We start from the raw sequence: 19,001 nt of genomic DNA, 5'->3' as shown, positions 1-19,001 counted from the left end.
GCTTTTAATGATACTAATTGCATATACAACTAGTGGAAGAGCTATGCAGTGACCACGGATGTTTATGGCAACCTCACAATTTCTATAAAACTCTATATTTTTAGTACTATTTCTTAGTATTTGATCAATTTTAAGGTAATTGGCAACCCCAGACTATAGTAATTAGATTTTGTAGTTTAATTTTACACTTGTTAGTATCATAAAACTGTTCGGTGGCTCTAAGATAAAAATCTTACAATATCATCTTTTCTAGATACCAAAACTACCCATACAAATTTAAAGCGAATTAAATATTAATTGATGAAATGACATAAAATAACTTTACGCAAGACATGCACATTTTTATTTTCTTTTTCATAATTTTCTTTTTGTTTTTTCGTTTTCACGTCTATTCGTTACCCATAAACATTCTTTTTCTCTCCAGTTTTATTCCATCGCAAAAATTTTTTGAACTGGCTTTATTAAAATCATGCCACAGCCACTATTGACCCAGGAAACTTGATTGTTATCCAACATAAAATCAATGTGCAAAACCTGATTGTTATCCAACATAAAATCAATGTGCACAATGTTTTTCAGTTTTTGATGGGTATTTCTACTACCCCAAACCAAATGGGTCAAATTTGAACCTTTGATATGATACATGAAAAACATGGATTCCGTTAGATCAAAACTCAAGTTATTATTGAAATATGAATGATAACTTGACTCATACACAAATAATAATGGTAGGCTGAAAGAACCAATCTGATTCATTTAAAATAAAGTTGGCATTTGGGAAAACAATTGGAACACATGTTGCCGCTTATACATTTAGGAGGACTAGTTTCGTGTAGCTAAAAAAGTGGGTGTCCAAAGGGTGTTAAAATAGTATCTCGACTTTCCACTCATTTCTTATAAAGTTTATAAATTTATAATAGAAGTGACGTTTAATTATAATAATAACTCACTGTTCAAAAAATAATACAGTAATAGTAATAATAGCACAAAACAATTAAGTAGTAATAATAATCCTAATTTTATACGGATATATGGTTATCTATCATCCATCCACCCAAGATGCAAGTATTTAGCAGTCAACCATAACAAGATTACCCCACAAGTATTTAGGAGTAATATTCTTTTGTCTTTCAAGTGGTTTTCTTAAATGCAGCATTAAGTAGATCAATGCAAGCATAGAAATCTTTCCTGAACGTGCTTGTATAGAGCTTCTTTTTGCGTGGCAAAAGAAGAATCTTACGAGCACAAACGCGAAAATGAAGAGCCACAAATTCCTCAAAGTTCTGTCATCCAACGTACAACATCTAATTAAAAAACATGTATGTTGAAGAAGGAAATTGAAAGATTGAAAAAAAGAAAACTCAAAATCTTACCTTGAGTGGTCTGTTCATGATATACATCATTGTTTTTAGTGATTTTATCCAAGCAGTCTCATTGTATAGGAACGAAGCATATTCTCCGTAAGAGGAGCCTTTCAAAGTGGCATATGCAGGTTCATTGAACAACGGACCGGCCTTCAAAATCTGATTCTGTATAGAGACCAAAAGTTGGAGCATAGTCGTAGTGCCAGGCACCCACATCAATTCCCATCCACCGGTTTTAGTAGGCAGCTTCAAACGAACCTCACCACTGTTGAACAGATTTGGATTGATACCCAGACCACCAGAGTGATAATGCACAAGCTGAAACACAATTCATTCAATATGTTTATATCTAATTAATTGACATGTAATTAGCCTCGAGTAGCTAGACATAAGAAGACGGAGAGAATGACATACAGGCGGGCTATCAGGATAGTTGCTCGGGAAACACACGTCAAAGAAAAAGAGACCCCCATGATAAGGAGTCCCCCGTGGTCCAACAATTACCGCTGTTAAAAGATCCATCCTTGACTTATAAGCCCTGACATATATGGTCTCTGTAAACCATAACCCCGATGTCAATCATTGAGCTTAATTAAATTACATGCTTAGATATCTGCAGCATACCAGGTAACTGTTCCACAACTCTTCGTTTATCTTGCCAGCCAAGTTTTCTGGCAGCTGAAATATATATATATATATAGATATATAGATGAATGTGTATGAAGTGATGAAAGATAATAGTGGCACGATACACAGGTACCTGGTTCATTTCAGGATTTGCCCAAAAAAAATGATCCGCATGGTCCATTACAACTGCAAACTTGTTGAAGTTTTTATACCTTGTCAGAACTTCATCTTTTGCAAGCCCTGCCAATGGTCTGCTATCAGGATCAGCACCCTCCTGGTCCATTAGCACATCTTCCATAGAAAAAATACCAACACTTGAACTATGGTTTAGCTCCAAAATCCTATGAGCCGCTGATTCTGGTCTCGTCTCCTTGAGCCTATCAAAGTCCTAAAAGACCATAAAACAACACACAAAACATACACAAGATAAATTTGTATAGTTTAAAGAGGACCATATTAAACGGAGGATGGATGGTTTTATGATTGGAATTCAGACCTCCAGTCCCAATATATCTTTGACATACAAAGGCTGCCCCGGCTCGAGTTTCATTCCATCTTTGACTAGCACCTTAACCACCGAGCAAGGAATGTAAGACCTAATGTTCAAAGGCACATCATAATGATAGTCTGAACCATCATGACATGCGTCACCGTCCTGCAACTAGTGATGGAAAAAACTGTCACTTTTTAAATAAGTAGTGGTTTGTAAATGGCGATTTAAGTAACAGCAAGCGAACAATTTTTAACGGCTAACAATAAGGCAAAAGCTATTAATCACTTGATCAAACTAAGATAAGATAAAAAGTTTGAGAAGAGCTGTTGTTATGCAAGCCAGATATTCCAAAAGTAAAAGACGGCACCCTCAGAAACAGAGAATCGACAAGTCCTTCAAGTGCGCTGAGCAAGATTATTGCCGAAACATATAAAGTAACAAGAGACCTTTGATACATATGTTTGGAAAGAAATAAAGAAAACTTGTACCTTGATCTTTTTGTTTGCTGCTTCATTAAGGTGGTCTTCATCAACGACAACCTGGCAAATATTCATTAATTAAAAAATCACACAAATCAGAGAAACATGAAAACTAATACAAGAGACATCATCCAGCACAAGGCATTTTTTTGCTATGTTTACAAATTAAATTTCCCTTGAAAAAAAAGTGTGTTGTATATTCCCATATTGCACTCCCAGGATTGAGAAAGTAGACCATATAATTAAGGGAAAGGAAATAATTTATTATACTTTCCTCTTTTTGTTCACTCCATCATCCATGTCGTCAATCGCAACGTTAGTCTCTTGAATTAGATTAAGGAATTCTTGAGTTTCATTTGCTCCGATTTTGTTAAATGCATCTACAAGGGGCTTAATGCATGATGCCACCTCATTCTTGAACTCAAGTGAGGTACGGTTGTAATCACCAACAAGACACCCAAACTGTAGACCTTCCATATAAGCTTGCGAAAGTGCCCAACCACCAAATCCTCAAAGTTCTGGCGTTCTGCGTCATCCAACGAGTAACGACATCTAGCTTAATTAGTTTAACCATACGAAACAAGTAGGTTAGGAAAAAAAAAAGGAGGAAAAGTCTTACCTTGGGAGGTTTGTTCATGGTATGCGCCAATGTCACGAGGGATTTTACAATAGTATTCTCGTTGTATAGCAATGCAGGATATTCGCCATTGACAAGGCCTCTCATACGTTCACAAGAGTTGAAGAAAGGCTTTGGGTTAAAATCAGGGTCTGTATGCAAACCAGAAATTGGAGAATACTTGTGCCAGGGAACCACAAACGTTCTTCTCTTGAAGTTGTATCGAAAAGGCTCAGGCAGACTTCACCACACATTTTCAGATTTGGATTGATACCGAGACCACCAGAGCGATAACGCACAAGCTGAAACAAAACACCAAAAAAAGAAAAGAAACACTCAATCAAATAAGCCAGACTAACCAGAACATACACAACACGTAGTAACTATAAGAGGATGAGGATGACATACAGGAGGACTATTAGGATAGTCGTTAGGGAAGTGAAAATCGAAGAAGAAGAGACCGCCCTGATAAGGAGTCCCATCCGGTCCAACAATTGCAGCTCTCAAAAGATCCATCCTCTTTTCATAAACCCTGACAAAGATAGTATCTGAAAAAAAGGAAGAAAGAAACATCTTATTGGACTAGTAATAATCCGGGAGACTTGATTATGATTAATTGGTAACAAAAAAATATACTAGGCAAATGTTGGTCAAGAATTCTCCAGTCTTCCTGAAGTGTTTTAACCCAGTCTGGCTGTTGCAATGCAGGGGGGGCGTATGCTGAAAAAAGATGATCGGAATGATCAGTGACAGTATCAAACGTCTTAAAGTTTCCGATAGCATCTTGTTGTCCATAATCAAGCGGCGGGGGCTAAGTTGATCAGGCATTACTATACATCTTGGATGGGATAAACACCAACGACACGTGATTTCTCCTCGAGAGACTTTTTATACTTCAATTTAACGGATTCAGATACATCCAACTGTGAGGTGAAAGTTGAAGGAACAAGAGCCTTCACGCGAACAACAGGTTGATTCCTTTCGAGTTTTGTACCCGCCTCGATGAGAACCTTATCAACAACACAAGGATAAGGACAATGGCTGGTGACAACCTCAACTCCTTCGCCATACTTTCGTTTAGTCTCTTCCCATCCAACAGTAAGTCTCTCAAGAGGGTGAGGATCATCCGCAAATTTAGGCACTCGCTGCATGTAACAACAATAATAAATAAGATATGCAAAAAAAAAAAAAGGAATTATTAAAAAAATTTATAAACAGAGACAGAGAATAGAAAGGATACCTTCTTTACATATGATATCACTGTATCCATGTCAGCAAACCTGTCCAGAATATACAAGTACAATAATATATGTATCATATATCAAAACTATACTAGTATAATATTATTAATATAATAAAGAATAAAAGTTATAATAATTAAATTAAATTAAATTGAAGGTGTGATGACTACTGATGATGAGGGTTATGCTTTTCCCTTTGCATTCTTTCGGTTCTTATATATCAAAACTTTTTTTTTTTTTTTTTTTTTTCATATTACTACTAACTACATGGGAGATTGGCCTGCTGGGCTTGTTACTAACGTGATCTTTATTAGACGGCATGTTGAACGACGAACGTCTATCGTCAGGTAATAGTTTATATGCACAGACATATGCAGAAATGATGATCTAATCATTACGTAGTGAACTTACTTGTTTTTCTACATACATGTTACTCAATCTACTAAAAAAAATCATTAGATATGATAATAATAGATTAATGAAGAAAACTTAACGTGATTATGAAAGCATTGCGCAAGGGTTGTTTATCATGCAATGGATGGGAGAGTGTATATGTATTTTTATATTTTTAAAAAAATTTTAGGGGGTTTTCAATTTATGTATATATAATGCATAGGCATAGGCTGGAATCACATATCAGAAGATGAAGTCAATATTTTCGAGAACACGGAACTCTCGGTCAATTATTAAATCTCATAGGTTTTGACTAGGGTGAATATGGTTCGGTTTGGTTTGATTTTGCTTTAAAAACGAAAATTAAACCATTATAATTCAGTTTAAAGTTATTGGGTTTTGATTTTTTCGGTCCAATTTTTTTGGTTTGATTTATTTCGGTTCGTTTTTTTGTTTTGTCAGTTTTTTAACCAATTGTTGGTTTAAGACAACTTGGGTTTGAAAAGTTTAAAGTTTATACCCTATGGTTAGACTGCAACTTCAATAACTTTTACAAACAATATCAATAACAAAATAAAACAATGACATTAAATCCATAAAAAAAACAAACTTCAAGTTTTTAATTCAAACAAATTTCATATATAACTAATTCTATCTTTAATGTCTTCTTTCAATATGCAGTTTATTAAACTGAATCAATTTTGTCATGTATTTTCACTTGAATCACAGTTGATAACTTGATATTGTTTTGTACACTAACAAATCAAATTTATTAACATATTTAGCAACAATGAATAATAAAAATATATAAATATAAAAAGGGTGAAGGGAATCACATACCTTTTTTAAAACAATAAAAATCATGTTATTAAAAATAGGGATGATATTTATACCATTTATATTGATTAAGCTACCAAAGTTATGCATTAAATACATGTACCGTATGTTCTAAATGTTGTACAGTTTGGTAAATTAATCAGCAGTTTTGGTACAAATATCAATTCCCTATTAAAAATATTAAACTATTGGTATGTGAGGGGTTTTTCACCCAAGTTAGGTGCATAACAGCCCCATACTCACTTTTCTCATATAAAAATAACGTAAACAATATAAAATTTGGTTCGGTTCGGTTTTTCATATGAAACCAAAACCGAACCAAAACCTTCGATTTTAAGAAAATCAAAAGCAAAAACTATTTAGTTTTTTCGGTTTGAATTTTTCAGTTTTCATGATTTTTTCAGTTTTTGGTACCCCTAGTTCTGACTTTGAATGCTAATTTAAGTGTGTTTTTTAAAGGAGAATTTCGCTAAAAACTTCGTGTCGCGATTCGACAGCGAGAGGTCTAACATACGTTGTCTTAACCGCTCGAAGTAAAAGTACCTATTTCAAATACCCGATGGGAGAAAACCCCCTACTAATAAGCCCGAAGGCACAACGATTTATAGGAGTAAACCCTGACCCTTTAGATTTGAACTCCCAAGGCTTAAAACTCAAGACCTCATGAATGGGATGGTCTTTCAACCATTGAGCTAATGCTCAAGGACGCTAATTTAAGTGTTTAACCTCGCTAACTGGACTTTCTTGGGAATACATATGAATATTGTTAGTAAGATTTTAACTAAGATGTTCCAATTATTGTTACTCGATACAATCAGTGACACAATGGCTTTTCAATATTGAATATATATTTCAAATTCCCCAAACTGAATGGGTCGAATTTTAACATTCGAATGATACATGAAAACATGGACTTTCGTAGATAAAAATTCAAGTTAATATCGAAATAACAATGAATTGAATGACAATTGATTCTTAAACACGCACAAAAAAGCAGGGAAAGAACCAACTAGAACTGTACCGATTCAATTACAATCAAGGTAACATTTGAGCAAACAATTGGAATACCATTAGCTAAAAGAATCTTGATGGGTGTAAACCCCAAATACCGTTCAAAGTTATATATTATATTGAAAAGGACATAAGTTAAAGATAATATACACCAAAACTTTTCCATCACCCTACATTAAGCAGGAAAATGGGGGAAGAGATCACGGTGGCAGCAGCCAGGTAACCAATCTGAACCAAAGCTTCATTCCATCAGTGTTGAACACACATCGTCTTCCATGAGCTATCACTCACGGGGGGAACATTTATGAACACACAGTGAAGGTCAAGTGGACATCGGGAACCAATGTTCGGGCCACTTGGGATATGATCGCTTAAATAAACTCATGCACACAGTATCGTTCTGTTGGAGTACACCATTCAATATGCACTTCATTGCACCTAATAAAATAAGTAAAAATTCAGAATCAATATATATGTAGGCGTTTTGTGAATAGGCTGCTTTCTCCAAAAAAGCAAAAGAACAGGCTGCTATATTGGTCGTTTTTTGTCCTCTGAGGTATAGATATGAACATCGCATATCATACAAACAAGTTACAATAACATTTTTTAGGTTCTTGTAGATCAACACATCACTTTCCACACGTATCAGAAACTATTGGCTATAATATGTAAATAGGGGTAGTGAAATACACGAGATAAGATTTGTTTTGACCTGCAATACTTAAACCTTTGCAGAAAACCACTTCGGAGGTCGCACACATTAAATGAACACTTTGGGTCACTTTCAACCCATTAGACCCATTGGAGATTTACCATAATAGAAATCCAGCCATCAAATGTGGGTCATATATGATTACTAAGTGAACAACATCAATGACGCAGATAAAAAGTATTAGAAAAGTCAGATCCAACAGAACCATACCATGTGTACCAACGGGCTCCTTAATGCGACCACGGCGACCCAATTTTGTCCAAACTTCCACAGGCTATAACAGAACACAAAAAAAATCAAATTCTCAACAAATATTAGAAAAGGATGTCACATCCACAAAGAAACACATACCTTGAACCACTTCACATCCTCTGGATTATGGAACATATATCTTACTGCAGCTTTTGATTTAGAAACACGTTGAGGATAACTGCAGCATACATAAGCAGTAACCAAGCAAGTTTTATAACGATTATGGAACATTATCCGAAAATATATAGTACTCTCAACCCATAGGAGTATAGGACCCTTCCCCTTTTAGCTATAGCAGCTTATTATTACTCTAAACTCACAAGACCCCGTTTGAAAAAAAATAACAACCCAAAGTGACCCCATTCCTAAGTAGATCACCAAAAATTCCACCAAAAAAATAAATCAGAAATTACTCAAAATGTGAAGTGTTTCTTACCCAGTTAAGATGATCTTCTTTAGGATAATCTTATCAGGGTTAATACTGTTTAATGAGCCGACAGCAGCCAACACAGGTGCAAGAGAATCACCTCTCCTCTTGAACGCAATCAGTGGAAGAGGAGGAAAAGAAATCGGAGCATAAACTGAAGCTATAGAAAAGCGACCTGCATGAAGAAATCTTTCCATCTTGTGTTTGTCTGAATTGAAATTGTCAGACGCAAAAGTCGGTCTGCAATAAATTTCAAGTTTAAGTCGTCAAAATACAAATGATGGCTGATAAAAATCATAAAGAGGCACAAATACTACCTTGTTACAAACTGTCTGAAGCCAACATGAAATATTAGTTCTTCTTTGGCTTTTATGGGTTCACTATATGTTTCATGCTTCTTTATCCTGCAGAAAGAAAAAAAAAACATTATGAACAGAAGTGATATTATGATGTACATAATTATTTCCACGTCCGCACATTGACTATATGAACAGAAGTGGCAGTTTTGACATATGCTTTAAAACAGGACCACACCAGTCAGACTAACAACAGGGAATGCTACCGATTAAGGCTAAACCACCTATTAAAGAATGGACATACACTACTTCAACCTTGCACATACATTTGTTTTCAAAGAATGGTCATATACATTTTTGTAGAGCCTCGTGTTTTTATGAAAGTAAACATATTTTTAAACAATACATGACAATATTATGATGTCATCTAGGTTTTATAACATGTCCATGTTCAACCACCTTTCAATAAATTGAAGTTGATGCTTTCACATCCTCAACATGACCTTATTATAAGTTGTTCTAAAAACTCCAGCCAGGATATAATATTGAAAAAGAAATCACCAACAAAGTCACATTAACTTGCAACCAAAAAATGCGTCAAGTCATTGAACAAGTTTTACTTTTATCAAAGTCATCCGAATATACTTTCTTATTCACAAGTATATTTTAGACAGAAAAACATATACAAAAGTACAAAACCAAATATAGAACCAGATAAAACCCAGTTCGATCAGCAAGATAAACAAACTGGATTAAAATCTGGTTTAGCCGGCAACATACATACTTTAAGAAAAAGTGGTTGAGTGACCTAATTGAACACAAACCGTTGATAGTCACTCATCATATTTTATTAATACAATTAACCTCCTAAGTTATTCCATTTGAAGATTTAGACTATAAATGATCTGACTTCTAGTAATCCTGTGTGACATAAATAAGTGTTTACAATCATTACCTGTCACCCACATTGCTATCTCTATAAAACCTTTTTTTTTTTAAAAAAACACAAAAAGTAAAAATTTATTAACATACCTAAAGTGAAGAACAGAAATCTTTGATTCATGTTGCAAGAGACCACATGTAATGACTGGCGTCGTCTTTGACAGAATGCATAGGTTTGCAGCAATATGAACTGGGACTTCTCTGATGTAAAGTGTCACATAAGAATTTGCAGGTACACATTCATCTAAACTTCCTTGTTCCATATCCCGAGCTTTAGAAAGAACGTGCTTCTGTGTTCTATTAAAATTATCGAATGCAAAAATTCGTGCATATTCAGGAGGTAGAGATTCCTGGAAAAAAGAAAATGGGTTAGCGAAAAGCTAAAAGCAATGAAAATCATGGTGCTGAATCATATAGAGCTAACTTTAGGGTCCCATGCAGAAGTCCGGAACGATTTTAAGCCTCTGTATTTAGCAAATCGTTTCCGAGCAGGAATATCTACTGGAGCATCCACTTCATCCGGGTACTCTGAAATACAACCAATGAAATCTTGAACAAAGAGCATTGGCGATGATGTAATATCCGGTATCTGGTAAGCTAACTAAATATTCTAAACAGATTAAGCTAACAGTTATCTTAAATTTTATCGAATTTATACACCTAATAATCTACATTTCTCTGAGCTAGTAGCTAGATGGAGAAAAATGGGCAGGTCACACACATATGTATTCATCGGATTTGGCAAAGTGGGTGGGTTACACACAAAAGCACTCTCATAAAATGATATGACACTCTTTTTGTCCAGCATCAAAATTCTTGGAAAGTAAACATTGTGCCAAATACGATTATATTGTTCCAATGATGATTGAAATTTCTGAATAAAATGATATAATCGAGTTTATACATTAAGACTACACACGGGAACTTAGGGCTCGTTTTCTTTAGAGAAACTTTTTTACTTAACAGTTTGACCCATTTGAGATCAACCATAACCCGAATCAAGTAATTTCTAAGTAAATAAGTAATTGCTAATTGTCGCCTCTAACTGAACAATATACCATATGCATACAATTTGATGTAGATTAAGGCTTACAAAAATGTATTTACTATAGGTTATTATACTACTTATGCAATTATATTTGATAAGTATCGAATCAATACCTTCATCTTCAGCATGTGCCTCTTTTATCTTTCGGATATCTTCTTCTATCTGCTCCTTCGTCAAGTTGTCATTATCCTGAAAGACAAAAAATACAACTTTTTTTAGAATCAAACAAATTAAAGTACAACCTTTAAAAACCACATTATCAGTTCTTAACTATAACAGGGTTTCATCGTTATGCAGATAAAAACCAACTTTGTACCGGCACCGACAGTCTATTTACCATTTTTTTGGTTCTATAGAGTCAAGATACTAGACACAAGTTTAATGTAATAAAAGAGGCAGTTTTGACTCATTTACTTGCTTATGAGTAGGTCAATATTGGGTCATTTATAATCTTTATGACCTGTAATTAAACATAGTATATCAAATTACAGACAACAAGTTATATAAAATTTATTTTTAAAACATAGAATCCCCTGTAATACTTTATTATAAAAAGTTATAAGTTATACTGGAAACTTCTATTTTTAAAGAAAGATTTAATAGTTTTGGACAAGGAAGTGTTGTCTTAACCCAACTTGCATTTCGTCCATAGCAAACTATTTAAAAACCCACCCGCACAGCCCACTTTGCCTTAACTATATGCAAGCAATAAGAACATTATATGGCAAAGTTTCTCTAAATACCATCATCACTGAATCAGCCTCAGTTTCGTCATCTGAATCCCTTAGCTTGAGTGAAGCCTGGTCATCTTCGAGGTCAAATCCCCCACCATCACCTTGACGATGGAGGTCGTGTTCTTCATCAACTACCATACCATCATCTGAACCAGCATCATCACTATCTGTACCAGAGACATCGGAATCATCCACTATCCAACCAGCCTGTAAATTCAATATCACAAGGGTCATGATAACACCAACTTAAAGTTAAACAAACACTCTGGAATTAACTACCTACCTGATATTCAGAAGTACCCCGAGGAAGTAACCTCTTTTTTTGCTTTTTTTCCTTGTGTACTCTATCAGCTTCTGCCATCTCTGCCTCTGTTGGCCATGTCTGTATATAAAATAAGGCACATAAGAAGCCAAAACGAGACACAAAACTATGATTTTCACCAAGTAAAATGCAGAATACTTCTAGCTTAAACAAAACTGTCCTATCTAAGAGGGTGAACTTAAAAGCTTTTTTTAAACAAATGTAGTCTGAGGATATTTTAGACCAAAGATACTACCGGTGTTATCCGGAACTTGAACCAAACAACATGCGGTCTTTAGGTACAACTTAATGAAGGAGGCATAAAGAGAGGGAACAACAGAAAAAATAGAGAAATATATATCTATATATATATATATAGGGAAGGTTCGTGTGAGAACTTCTTTATTCACCACAACCGTGAGAACTCTAAAATTATGTATTAGATCACATGTAAACGACTTCATTCACATGAAAAAACATAATAAAGGTTCATATGAGGGCAAAAACAAAATTGTTAAAAACATGTAAAATTAAGTATAACTTGATCTGTTCATATGTGAACAAATTTGTTCACATATGAACATATCAAGTTATAATTTAAAGGTTCTCTTGATTCTTCCAATTCAAATAGTTCTCATATATGAAACAAAGGCTGAAATAATACAAAATAAAGGTAAATATATCCTTTGTAAAAGGTACCTGTTCCCCTTCCAGAGGATCCGGTACATTTTCAACAAGTAAAGGCTCTTGATTCATAGGATCTGGAACTAAAGTTTTGATAACCTGCATAATACCATATTTTAATATCATTTAAATAACAGAGCTTGTCGACAAAATTTGCACACCATTAAATAGAAAAAATAGTGAACCCATTCTTAACAGAATATGCACACAGAGACAACAAAAATTACAAACAAGAAAACTCATTTAATGGTCTTCAGAGGAAAGAATATGTACCTGACAACCATCAACCTCATCCGCATCCATCAAATCCCCTTCTTTTTTCACATTTAATGAACATGGATCATTGAGAAGTTCAATCTTGCCCAACTGAAAATCCCCAGCACCCGATACATGCACCTGGCGAAAAGTAGGTTAGGGACTGGACCAAAATATCAAGGAGATAAATGGAAGGGGGTGAATGATAAATAAATACCAGCTGATTCACTGAAAGATTGCGAGCACGAAGATAACCAGTTACAAGAAGAGTGCATTTTCCAGATCCATCAGCCTCCATGTCAACCTGTCATGGTATTATACAAGCATGATAATCAGTTCAAGGTAAAAGAATCATCAGGTATAAAAGAAAAGGTAAAAAGAATACAAGTACATATATTAATACAAAACTGATCATTTTATTAAAAAAAAATACAAAACTGATCTTTGCTCTTTTTAAGAAAGAGGAAAAGAGAGCAGCCCTTTCATACTCATAACTACGACTACCTATTACTTTTAAGTCTTTATTGCAGGTCCAAAAACACTTTACCTTCTGAGCCATGAGGTACGGTCGTTGGGTACGCCAATGGGGTATTGTGATCCTTTGCTCCTTGAAGAGCGACATGAACTGTAAAAGCCACGTCAAGCCAAGAGTTAGAGCCTAGACCATAAGAACATGGCACAAATGCTAGCCATAGAATTATAATTAGAGGTGGCAAATAGGAGTGTTGGAAAACGGATCAAAACAGGAAACCTTAATGTGGCTTTTACCTAACAATTTTATTGATTTTTGAAAAAGAATTAATGTGTCAAATAATGATTACAACAGTTAGATCAAAATAAAAATAATCTATTTTTTAATAAAAGAAATAAAGAAGTTTTACGCATTAAGAACCCTCAAAGGGGGCAACTTTTGACCTGATTGACCTGGTAGGAATTAGACACATCCAAGATCGACCCTTTTCATAACCAAATGGGTCAAAATTGCAATTTCAACTTATATGATGCATTTGTTCCAGTAACGTTAGGGTTTGGGATTTAGGAGATATACCTTGTGCAAATCATCTTTTGTATCTGCTGGGTAGACCTTACAATCTTCAGGGAATTGGGAAGCAAGGCTAGAAATGCATGTCTTCTTCATATCATTTCTTTTCTTTAAATCAGAAGGCAAATCCTGAAGTGAAAAAAATATAAATTACTGATAACACTGTCAATGTAAAAAAGATACTTTGTTGGACATATTAAACTTTCGTAAACAGAAAACTTTGTCAAGTGCTTACACGAAGAAAAACAGCAGAACTTGGGAAGCCAAGAGATCTGAACACGGATAGACTCTGAGAACCAAATTTGTCAATGTAATAATTGGAGCTACCTTGCTCACTTGAACATTTAGCAGAAGCCACAAAAACAATCAGATCTGCAATCTGCAAAATTTAGTATATTGGCAATTTAGCATCAAAACAAATCAACCAAATATATATATATATATATATATTACATATAAACACACAGAGAAATATGTATGTATACTGTTTCAAAGACTGAAACTCAAGTACCTTGGCCATCTCCATGCATGCCATTAGATCACCATGAGGTGCTTCTAGGACCTATAAATAGCCCAAAATTTTATAAGGTGTATGGTAATTACATATTCCATGTCTTGCCAATTTCCCAACAAAAGAAAACTTTAATTATAACTTGATTCTGATATAAAAAATAACATACTCAAAAGCATAACAAGCAAGCACTGCACGCTACATTAGAAAAAGTTTAAGGGTGGTGTGGCAACATACTGTTGCTCTTAGTCTATACTCGGATGATGCAACTGCTGGAAATTGAGTTCCATTAGTATCATTTGACAACAATGCCAAAAGATCCCTTGCTACCAGGCTAACACTTGTAGAAGCGGATAGTCCAAATAAAACCTGATTTAGGAGACCATATTAGAAATGTTGTAAGACAAAATATATGATGTTTTGAGTAAATGTGAGTTGATTATACTCACAATAATACGGGGTGCACTAGTTGTTCCGCTAGAAGCCCTTTTCTCTTTCACAAGGGCTGCCCTCTTATGCTCTCTTATCTGCATCATTCAAATCCACCGATTAGACCAACTACAAAAACTATCTCCTTCATATATCTACTTTCATACTATTTTTTGATGTTATAAAATTTGAAAACTTGAAAGCTTCGTAAGGCCTACGTATATATATATATATATATCAAACTGCTTATATTATAGCTAGCAGATAAGAACATCGGGAAAACATTTTTTTTTAATTAACAGCCTGAATCATTATTAGTACCAAAACATACAAGTACAAAAAATGACGAGTGGGAAATTCACCATTTTGTTACGTTGTAGCCGAGCAGCCCGAGCTCCCTTCATTGCATTTCGATCAGGTTTGTTGATTTTACTCTTATCTAAATTCCACAAAAGCAATCAAAAGTTACAAAAAGTAAACAACATTTGAAGGCATTTCAACTAAGACTGTAAACAAAAAACGAACCACAAAAAGCCGTTCTTTATTTATGTTCGTGGGCGTTCAGTCGCTTATGTTCATTTGTTTATGTTCATCATAATGTTAAATTTACATCGTAATATTTCTAGTCATATGTTCATTAGTTCAAGTTCATTTGTGTTCTTTCACAAACAAATGTGATGTCACATGTAACAATAATAATATATATACACACACATAACTTAAAATCAAGAATTTTTTAAAGATATAAACTTATATATATATACAGTGCAGCTCAAACAATAACATTATATGGAATTTAAAACAAATTACATAAAAAAAAATGAGGGGAAACCTTTGACAGAAGTTTTGTGGAGGTTGCGAGAAGCTTTAGAAGCAAAACGAGTTTTGTGAGATTTGTTATGTTGAGCTCGTGAACCGCCCGCCATTGTTTGTTATGGACCTGACCTTCAGCTGAAAGAACAGGTTTTGAAGGGGGTGGCTATAAAACCCTAATTTGGGATTTTAGAATGGTGAATGTTTATTACTCCGTAGTATTTATATTTTCTAGTTTTAAGCGCCGTTATAAAATTACACTCCGAATTAATTTTTTGCCATTTTCTTGATTTTAATCAAGCCTGTCAAACTCGAGAATTGGGATGCGAGTTGATGAGATTGGATTTTTTAAAAATGAGAAAAAAATCGGATCGGTAAATAGTGAGTCTTTTATGTATCAAGTAATAACTAGATTTTAAATCCGTTTTATATATACGGGTTTTACAGTATTATTAATATAAGAAATAGTAAATGGAAAAAATTGACCAATTGACCAAGGCTAAATGGTATAGTAGAGTTTTCTTTTATACAAATTTTTCCAGAGAAGCAATATCTTAACTTTGATTACATAATTAACCAAGTTTTCATTGATATCTTGCAAAAGTAATTATATTTTTGTTCGTCATGGTTGTTAGGAACAATAAAAGTAACAGATAGTTCGTGAGGTTTTCAAAGATTTCATGTGTTGTGATTTTATATGTAAAGTTCAGTTTATATAAAAAGAATCTGTATTTTATACATAGTCTGATTCTAATTACTAAGAGGGGAGGGAGTGGTAGCGGGGAAGGGGTTGCGGGGTTGCGGGGTCGCGGGGCCGGGCGGGCACACCGTCGCCAGTGTTTAATCGCAGGAGAGAGAGAAGGGAATCGGGGGTAGGAAGCCGTTGCGGGGAAGAAGAAGAAAGAGGAGAGAGGGAGGAAAGAGAAGGTAGGACCCCCCACTAACGGCCGGTCAAAATATGTGGGACCCCCCACTAACGGGTCTTTTGACCATTATTAAAATAAAAAAAAAATTATTTTATTTTTTTAAACCTTTTTATCTATAAAAACCAACACCACTTCGCCATTTTTATACAACAAAACACCATTTTTCTCCATTTTCTCTCCTCTTTCTTTCAAATTATATACCAAAACTCCATCCCTTTTATAAAAAAAACATGTCATCTGATTCTTCTTCGTCGGGGGATTTAAATTATCCTACTTCTTCCGACGAATCCACGGGTAGTTCTTTGCAATTTTTGCTTAAAGCACATAAGTATCTTCAAGACACCGCAAGCTCTAGTGAATTCCGACCCCGTCAAAGTATAGATCGCCGGCGTGATATTGGTCTTCAAACTCTAATGAATGATTGGTTTGTTGAAGAACCAAAGTATGACGACGCTTATTTTCGTCGCAAGTTTCGTATGGATAAAAGTATGTTTTTATCCATAGTAGACAACATTGAAGCAAACTTCCCATATTTTCAAGAAGGATACGACGCTCGAGGCAAGAGAAGTTTCTTGGCTTTACAAAAGATCACGTCGGCGGTAAGACAACTTACAACAGGCAACGCACCCGATGAGTATGACGAGTACTTATGCATGTCCGCAGGAACTTCACGTGAAACTCTTGATCATTTTTGTGATGCCATCATTAAGCTGTATGGCCGAGAGTACCTACGTAGGCCGACTCAACACAATGTTGCACGCATATTCGAGGCCCATGAGGCTAAGCACCACATTCCCGGCATGCTTGGTAGCATCGATTGTACCCACATCGAATGGAGGAATTGTCCTAGAAGGTTGAGAGGGCAATATACGAGAGGTGACTATGGTGTGCCTACTATTATGATTGAGATTACGGCGTCACAGGATTTGTGGATTTGGCATGCCTTTTTTGGAGCGCCGGGGTCGAACAATGATCTCAATGTGTTGAATCAATCCGATTTGTATCTTCAAGAGATACTAGGAACGGCTCCAAATAGTTCATTTTCTGTGAATGGACGGGATTACAAACGCGGCTACCATCTTACCGATGGAATCTACAACAAGTGGGCAACCTTAGTTAAAGCGTACCCGTATCCTACCGACCCAAAGGAAAAGAAATTCAAGAGGTTACAAGAGGCAGCAAGAAAAGATGTGAAGCGCGCATTCGGTGTGCTCAAAGAAAAATGGAAGATTCTCATTCGACCTCTCCGGCCTATGACCAAACACAAAATTGGTCAATATGTTTATGCGCTATGTATTTTGCATAACATGATCATAAAGCGCGATGGTAGGGCGATATCACCGGTTCATATCATGGATCCGCCGGTGGAAGCAGTTTATAACGGTGATGTATACGATGAGATACAAGATGAGGATGTCCATCACCGTCTTCGATTCGACCTCACGGAGCATGTCGTGGCTCAAAATTTGCCATATCTTAATGAGTAGTTTGTTTTTTTAGTATGTCGTAAATTGTTTTAATTTTTAAGTATGTCGTAGTGTTTATTTTTATGCAAGTTGTTTTTTTTAGTATGTTGTAATGTGTTTTTAATATTTCTAATAAAATGTGATGTTTTTAATATTATTGTTGTTATTTTATATAGTTTGTAAAATTATATAGTATTAAAAATATATGAAATAGTATTAAAAATAAATGAAAAAGAAATGAAATAGTATTAAAAATAAATGAAAAAGAAATGATGAGGTGGAGATGGGGGAAGAGTGGGGAAAATTGAGGTGGCAAAATCTAATTGGTTAGTGGTGGGGGAGGAGGGGTGACCACTCCCTCCCCCCTAATAACAATTAACAATGATTATCCTAATTATAATCTGATTACAATTGCTAATAAAAACAATATTTTAGTTTGATTACTATTAATAATGTGAAATAAATTATTGATATAAATATTAATTCTTATTAATTTAACTATTGTAACTTTTCTAGCTTTTAGCTTTTTTTTGTTATTAGATAGATATTATTATGCAATAAAGTATTAATTATTTATAAATTTGGTTAAATGGGTAAATTGGTGATGGAAAAACCAAAAAGTGTAAATTAATTTAGACATGTGTTGATTTAATCAATTTTGAGAAATTGAGCACTGCGATTGGTCAATTAAGGTTAGGTCAAAGATTTTTGAAATTATATATAAGAAAAAATTAAAATTAAAAAAAAATATATATATAACTTTAAACTTAAACATAACATGATGTTTCAACTTCAACATAATTCTCTAGAAACAAAAACATAATTAATAAAAGCTTAAAAGAAAAAAAGGTTTAACTTTGGTTGACCCTATCCGATACAGACGATTCTTGACTGATACAGCCGAGTCTTGACCAAGTTAACCCGAGTGTGGAACCCTGACCGAGTTTCAGACTGAGTATGCAAACTCGTATCGTCATTCAGGCGGACACGATCTGACTCGGCTGTATCTGTCGAGTTTCACAACTCCGGATTTAATGCATAATGTATTTCACTACGAGGACTTAAAAATATGTATTTATACACAACATATAGAGAGTGAGAG

The 19,001-nt window shown here is 34.7% G+C and overlaps 5 protein-coding genes across 5 annotated transcripts; 1 reads left to right on the top strand and 4 right to left on the bottom strand.

The window, feature by feature from the left end:
• Positions 1-1,068: 1,068 nt before the first annotated feature.
• On the bottom strand, positions 1,069-1,593 carry LOC122602671 (probable ubiquitin-conjugating enzyme E2 25). Its single transcript, XM_043775264.1, has 2 exons — positions 1,374-1,593; positions 1,069-1,283 (listed from the first exon to the last, which is right to left on the bottom strand). The coding sequence occupies exons 1-2, from the start codon at positions 1,578-1,580 to the stop codon at positions 1,131-1,133; spliced, it is 360 nt and encodes a 119-aa protein (XP_043631199.1). The 5' UTR covers positions 1,581-1,593; the 3' UTR covers positions 1,069-1,130.
• Positions 1,594-1,961: 368 nt separating this feature from the next.
• LOC122603024 lies at positions 1,962-2,576 on the bottom strand. The gene is made up of 3 exons (XM_043775636.1): positions 2,488-2,576; positions 2,125-2,379; positions 1,962-2,042 (listed from the first exon to the last, which is right to left on the bottom strand). The coding sequence occupies exons 1-3, from the start codon at positions 2,539-2,541 to the stop codon at positions 1,962-1,964; spliced, it is 390 nt and encodes a 129-aa protein (XP_043631571.1). The 5' UTR covers positions 2,542-2,576.
• A 651-nt stretch (positions 2,577-3,227) lies between these two features.
• On the bottom strand, positions 3,228-4,849 carry LOC122603023 (putative ubiquitin-conjugating enzyme E2 39). The gene is made up of 7 exons (XM_043775635.1): positions 4,820-4,849; positions 4,436-4,724; positions 4,216-4,299; positions 3,988-4,127; positions 3,782-3,881; positions 3,583-3,731; positions 3,228-3,425 (listed from the first exon to the last, which is right to left on the bottom strand). The coding sequence occupies exons 1-7, from the start codon at positions 4,847-4,849 to the stop codon at positions 3,228-3,230; spliced, it is 990 nt and encodes a 329-aa protein (XP_043631570.1).
• Positions 4,850-7,096: 2,247 nt separating this feature from the next.
• On the bottom strand, positions 7,097-15,710 carry LOC122605439 (pre-rRNA-processing protein TSR1 homolog). The gene is made up of 21 exons (XM_043778392.1): positions 15,527-15,710; positions 15,057-15,133; positions 14,715-14,792; positions 14,503-14,634; positions 14,266-14,316; positions 13,990-14,133; positions 13,761-13,883; positions 13,260-13,337; positions 12,930-13,016; positions 12,731-12,853; positions 12,473-12,556; positions 11,756-11,854; positions 11,482-11,679; positions 10,852-10,927; positions 10,115-10,218; positions 9,781-10,040; positions 8,770-8,856; positions 8,462-8,692; positions 8,125-8,203; positions 7,984-8,047; positions 7,097-7,499 (listed from the first exon to the last, which is right to left on the bottom strand). The coding sequence occupies exons 1-21, from the start codon at positions 15,618-15,620 to the stop codon at positions 7,384-7,386; spliced, it is 2,385 nt and encodes a 794-aa protein (XP_043634327.1). The 5' UTR covers positions 15,621-15,710; the 3' UTR covers positions 7,097-7,383.
• Positions 15,711-16,663: 953 nt separating this feature from the next.
• LOC122603022 (protein ALP1-like) lies at positions 16,664-17,920 on the top strand. Its single transcript, XM_043775634.1, has one exon. It carries the CDS (start codon positions 16,664-16,666, stop codon positions 17,918-17,920), a length of 1,257 nt encoding a protein of 418 aa, XP_043631569.1.
• Positions 17,921-19,001: the final 1,081 nt, after the last annotated feature.

The sequence above is a fragment of the Erigeron canadensis genome, chromosome 6, assembly GCF_010389155.1.
Source record: "Erigeron canadensis isolate Cc75 chromosome 6, C_canadensis_v1, whole genome shotgun sequence".
Taxonomy (NCBI): Eukaryota; Viridiplantae; Streptophyta; class Magnoliopsida; order Asterales; family Asteraceae; genus Erigeron; species Erigeron canadensis.
This window is presented reverse-complemented; position numbering and strand designations above follow the sequence as displayed.

What these genes read in the sequence shown, in the direction of transcription:
- LOC122603022 (XM_043775634.1), top strand. Translation starts at nt 16,664, where the DNA reads ATGTCATCTGATTCTTCTTCGTCGGGGGATTTAAATTATCCTACTTCT.
- LOC122605439 (XM_043778392.1), bottom strand. Translation starts at nt 15,620, where the DNA reads ATGGCGGGCGGTTCACGAGCTCAACATAACAAATCTCACAAAACTCGT. An exon ending in CCACAAAACTTCTGTCAAAG is followed by an intron (nt 15,134 to 15,526) that starts GTTTCCCCTCAT and finishes TGTGGAATTTAG; the next exon opens with ATAAGAGTAAAATCAACAAA. An exon ending in AGTATAGACTAAGAGCAACA is followed by an intron (nt 14,317 to 14,502) that starts GTATGTTGCCAC and finishes GGCTATTTATAG; the next exon opens with GTCCTAGAAGCACCTCATGG.
- LOC122602671 (XM_043775264.1), bottom strand. Translation starts at nt 1,580, where the DNA reads ATGTGGGTGCCTGGCACTACGACTATGCTCCAACTTTTGGTCTCTATA. An exon ending in TCATGAACAGACCACTCAAG is followed by an intron (nt 1,284 to 1,373) that starts GTAAGATTTTGA and finishes GTTGGATGACAG; the next exon opens with AACTTTGAGGAATTTGTGGC.
- LOC122603023 (XM_043775635.1), bottom strand. Translation starts at nt 4,849, where the DNA reads ATGGATACAGTGATATCATATGTAAAGAAG. An exon ending in TCTTGACCAACATTTGCCTA is followed by an intron (nt 4,128 to 4,215) that starts GTATATTTTTTT and finishes CCTTTTTTTCAG; the next exon opens with ATACTATCTTTGTCAGGGTT. An exon ending in ACTATCCTAATAGTCCTCCT is followed by an intron (nt 3,882 to 3,987) that starts GTATGTCATCCT and finishes GTTTTGTTTCAG; the next exon opens with CTTGTGCGTTATCGCTCTGG.
- LOC122603024 (XM_043775636.1), bottom strand. Translation starts at nt 2,541, where the DNA reads ATGAAACTCGAGCCGGGGCAGCCTTTGTATGTCAAAGATATATTGGGA. An exon ending in AAGATATATTGGGACTGGAG is followed by an intron (nt 2,380 to 2,487) that starts GTCTGAATTCCA and finishes ATGGTCTTTTAG; the next exon opens with GACTTTGATAGGCTCAAGGA. An exon ending in CAAATCCTGAAATGAACCAG is followed by an intron (nt 2,043 to 2,124) that starts GTACCTGTGTAT and finishes TATATATTTCAG; the next exon opens with CTGCCAGAAAACTTGGCTGG.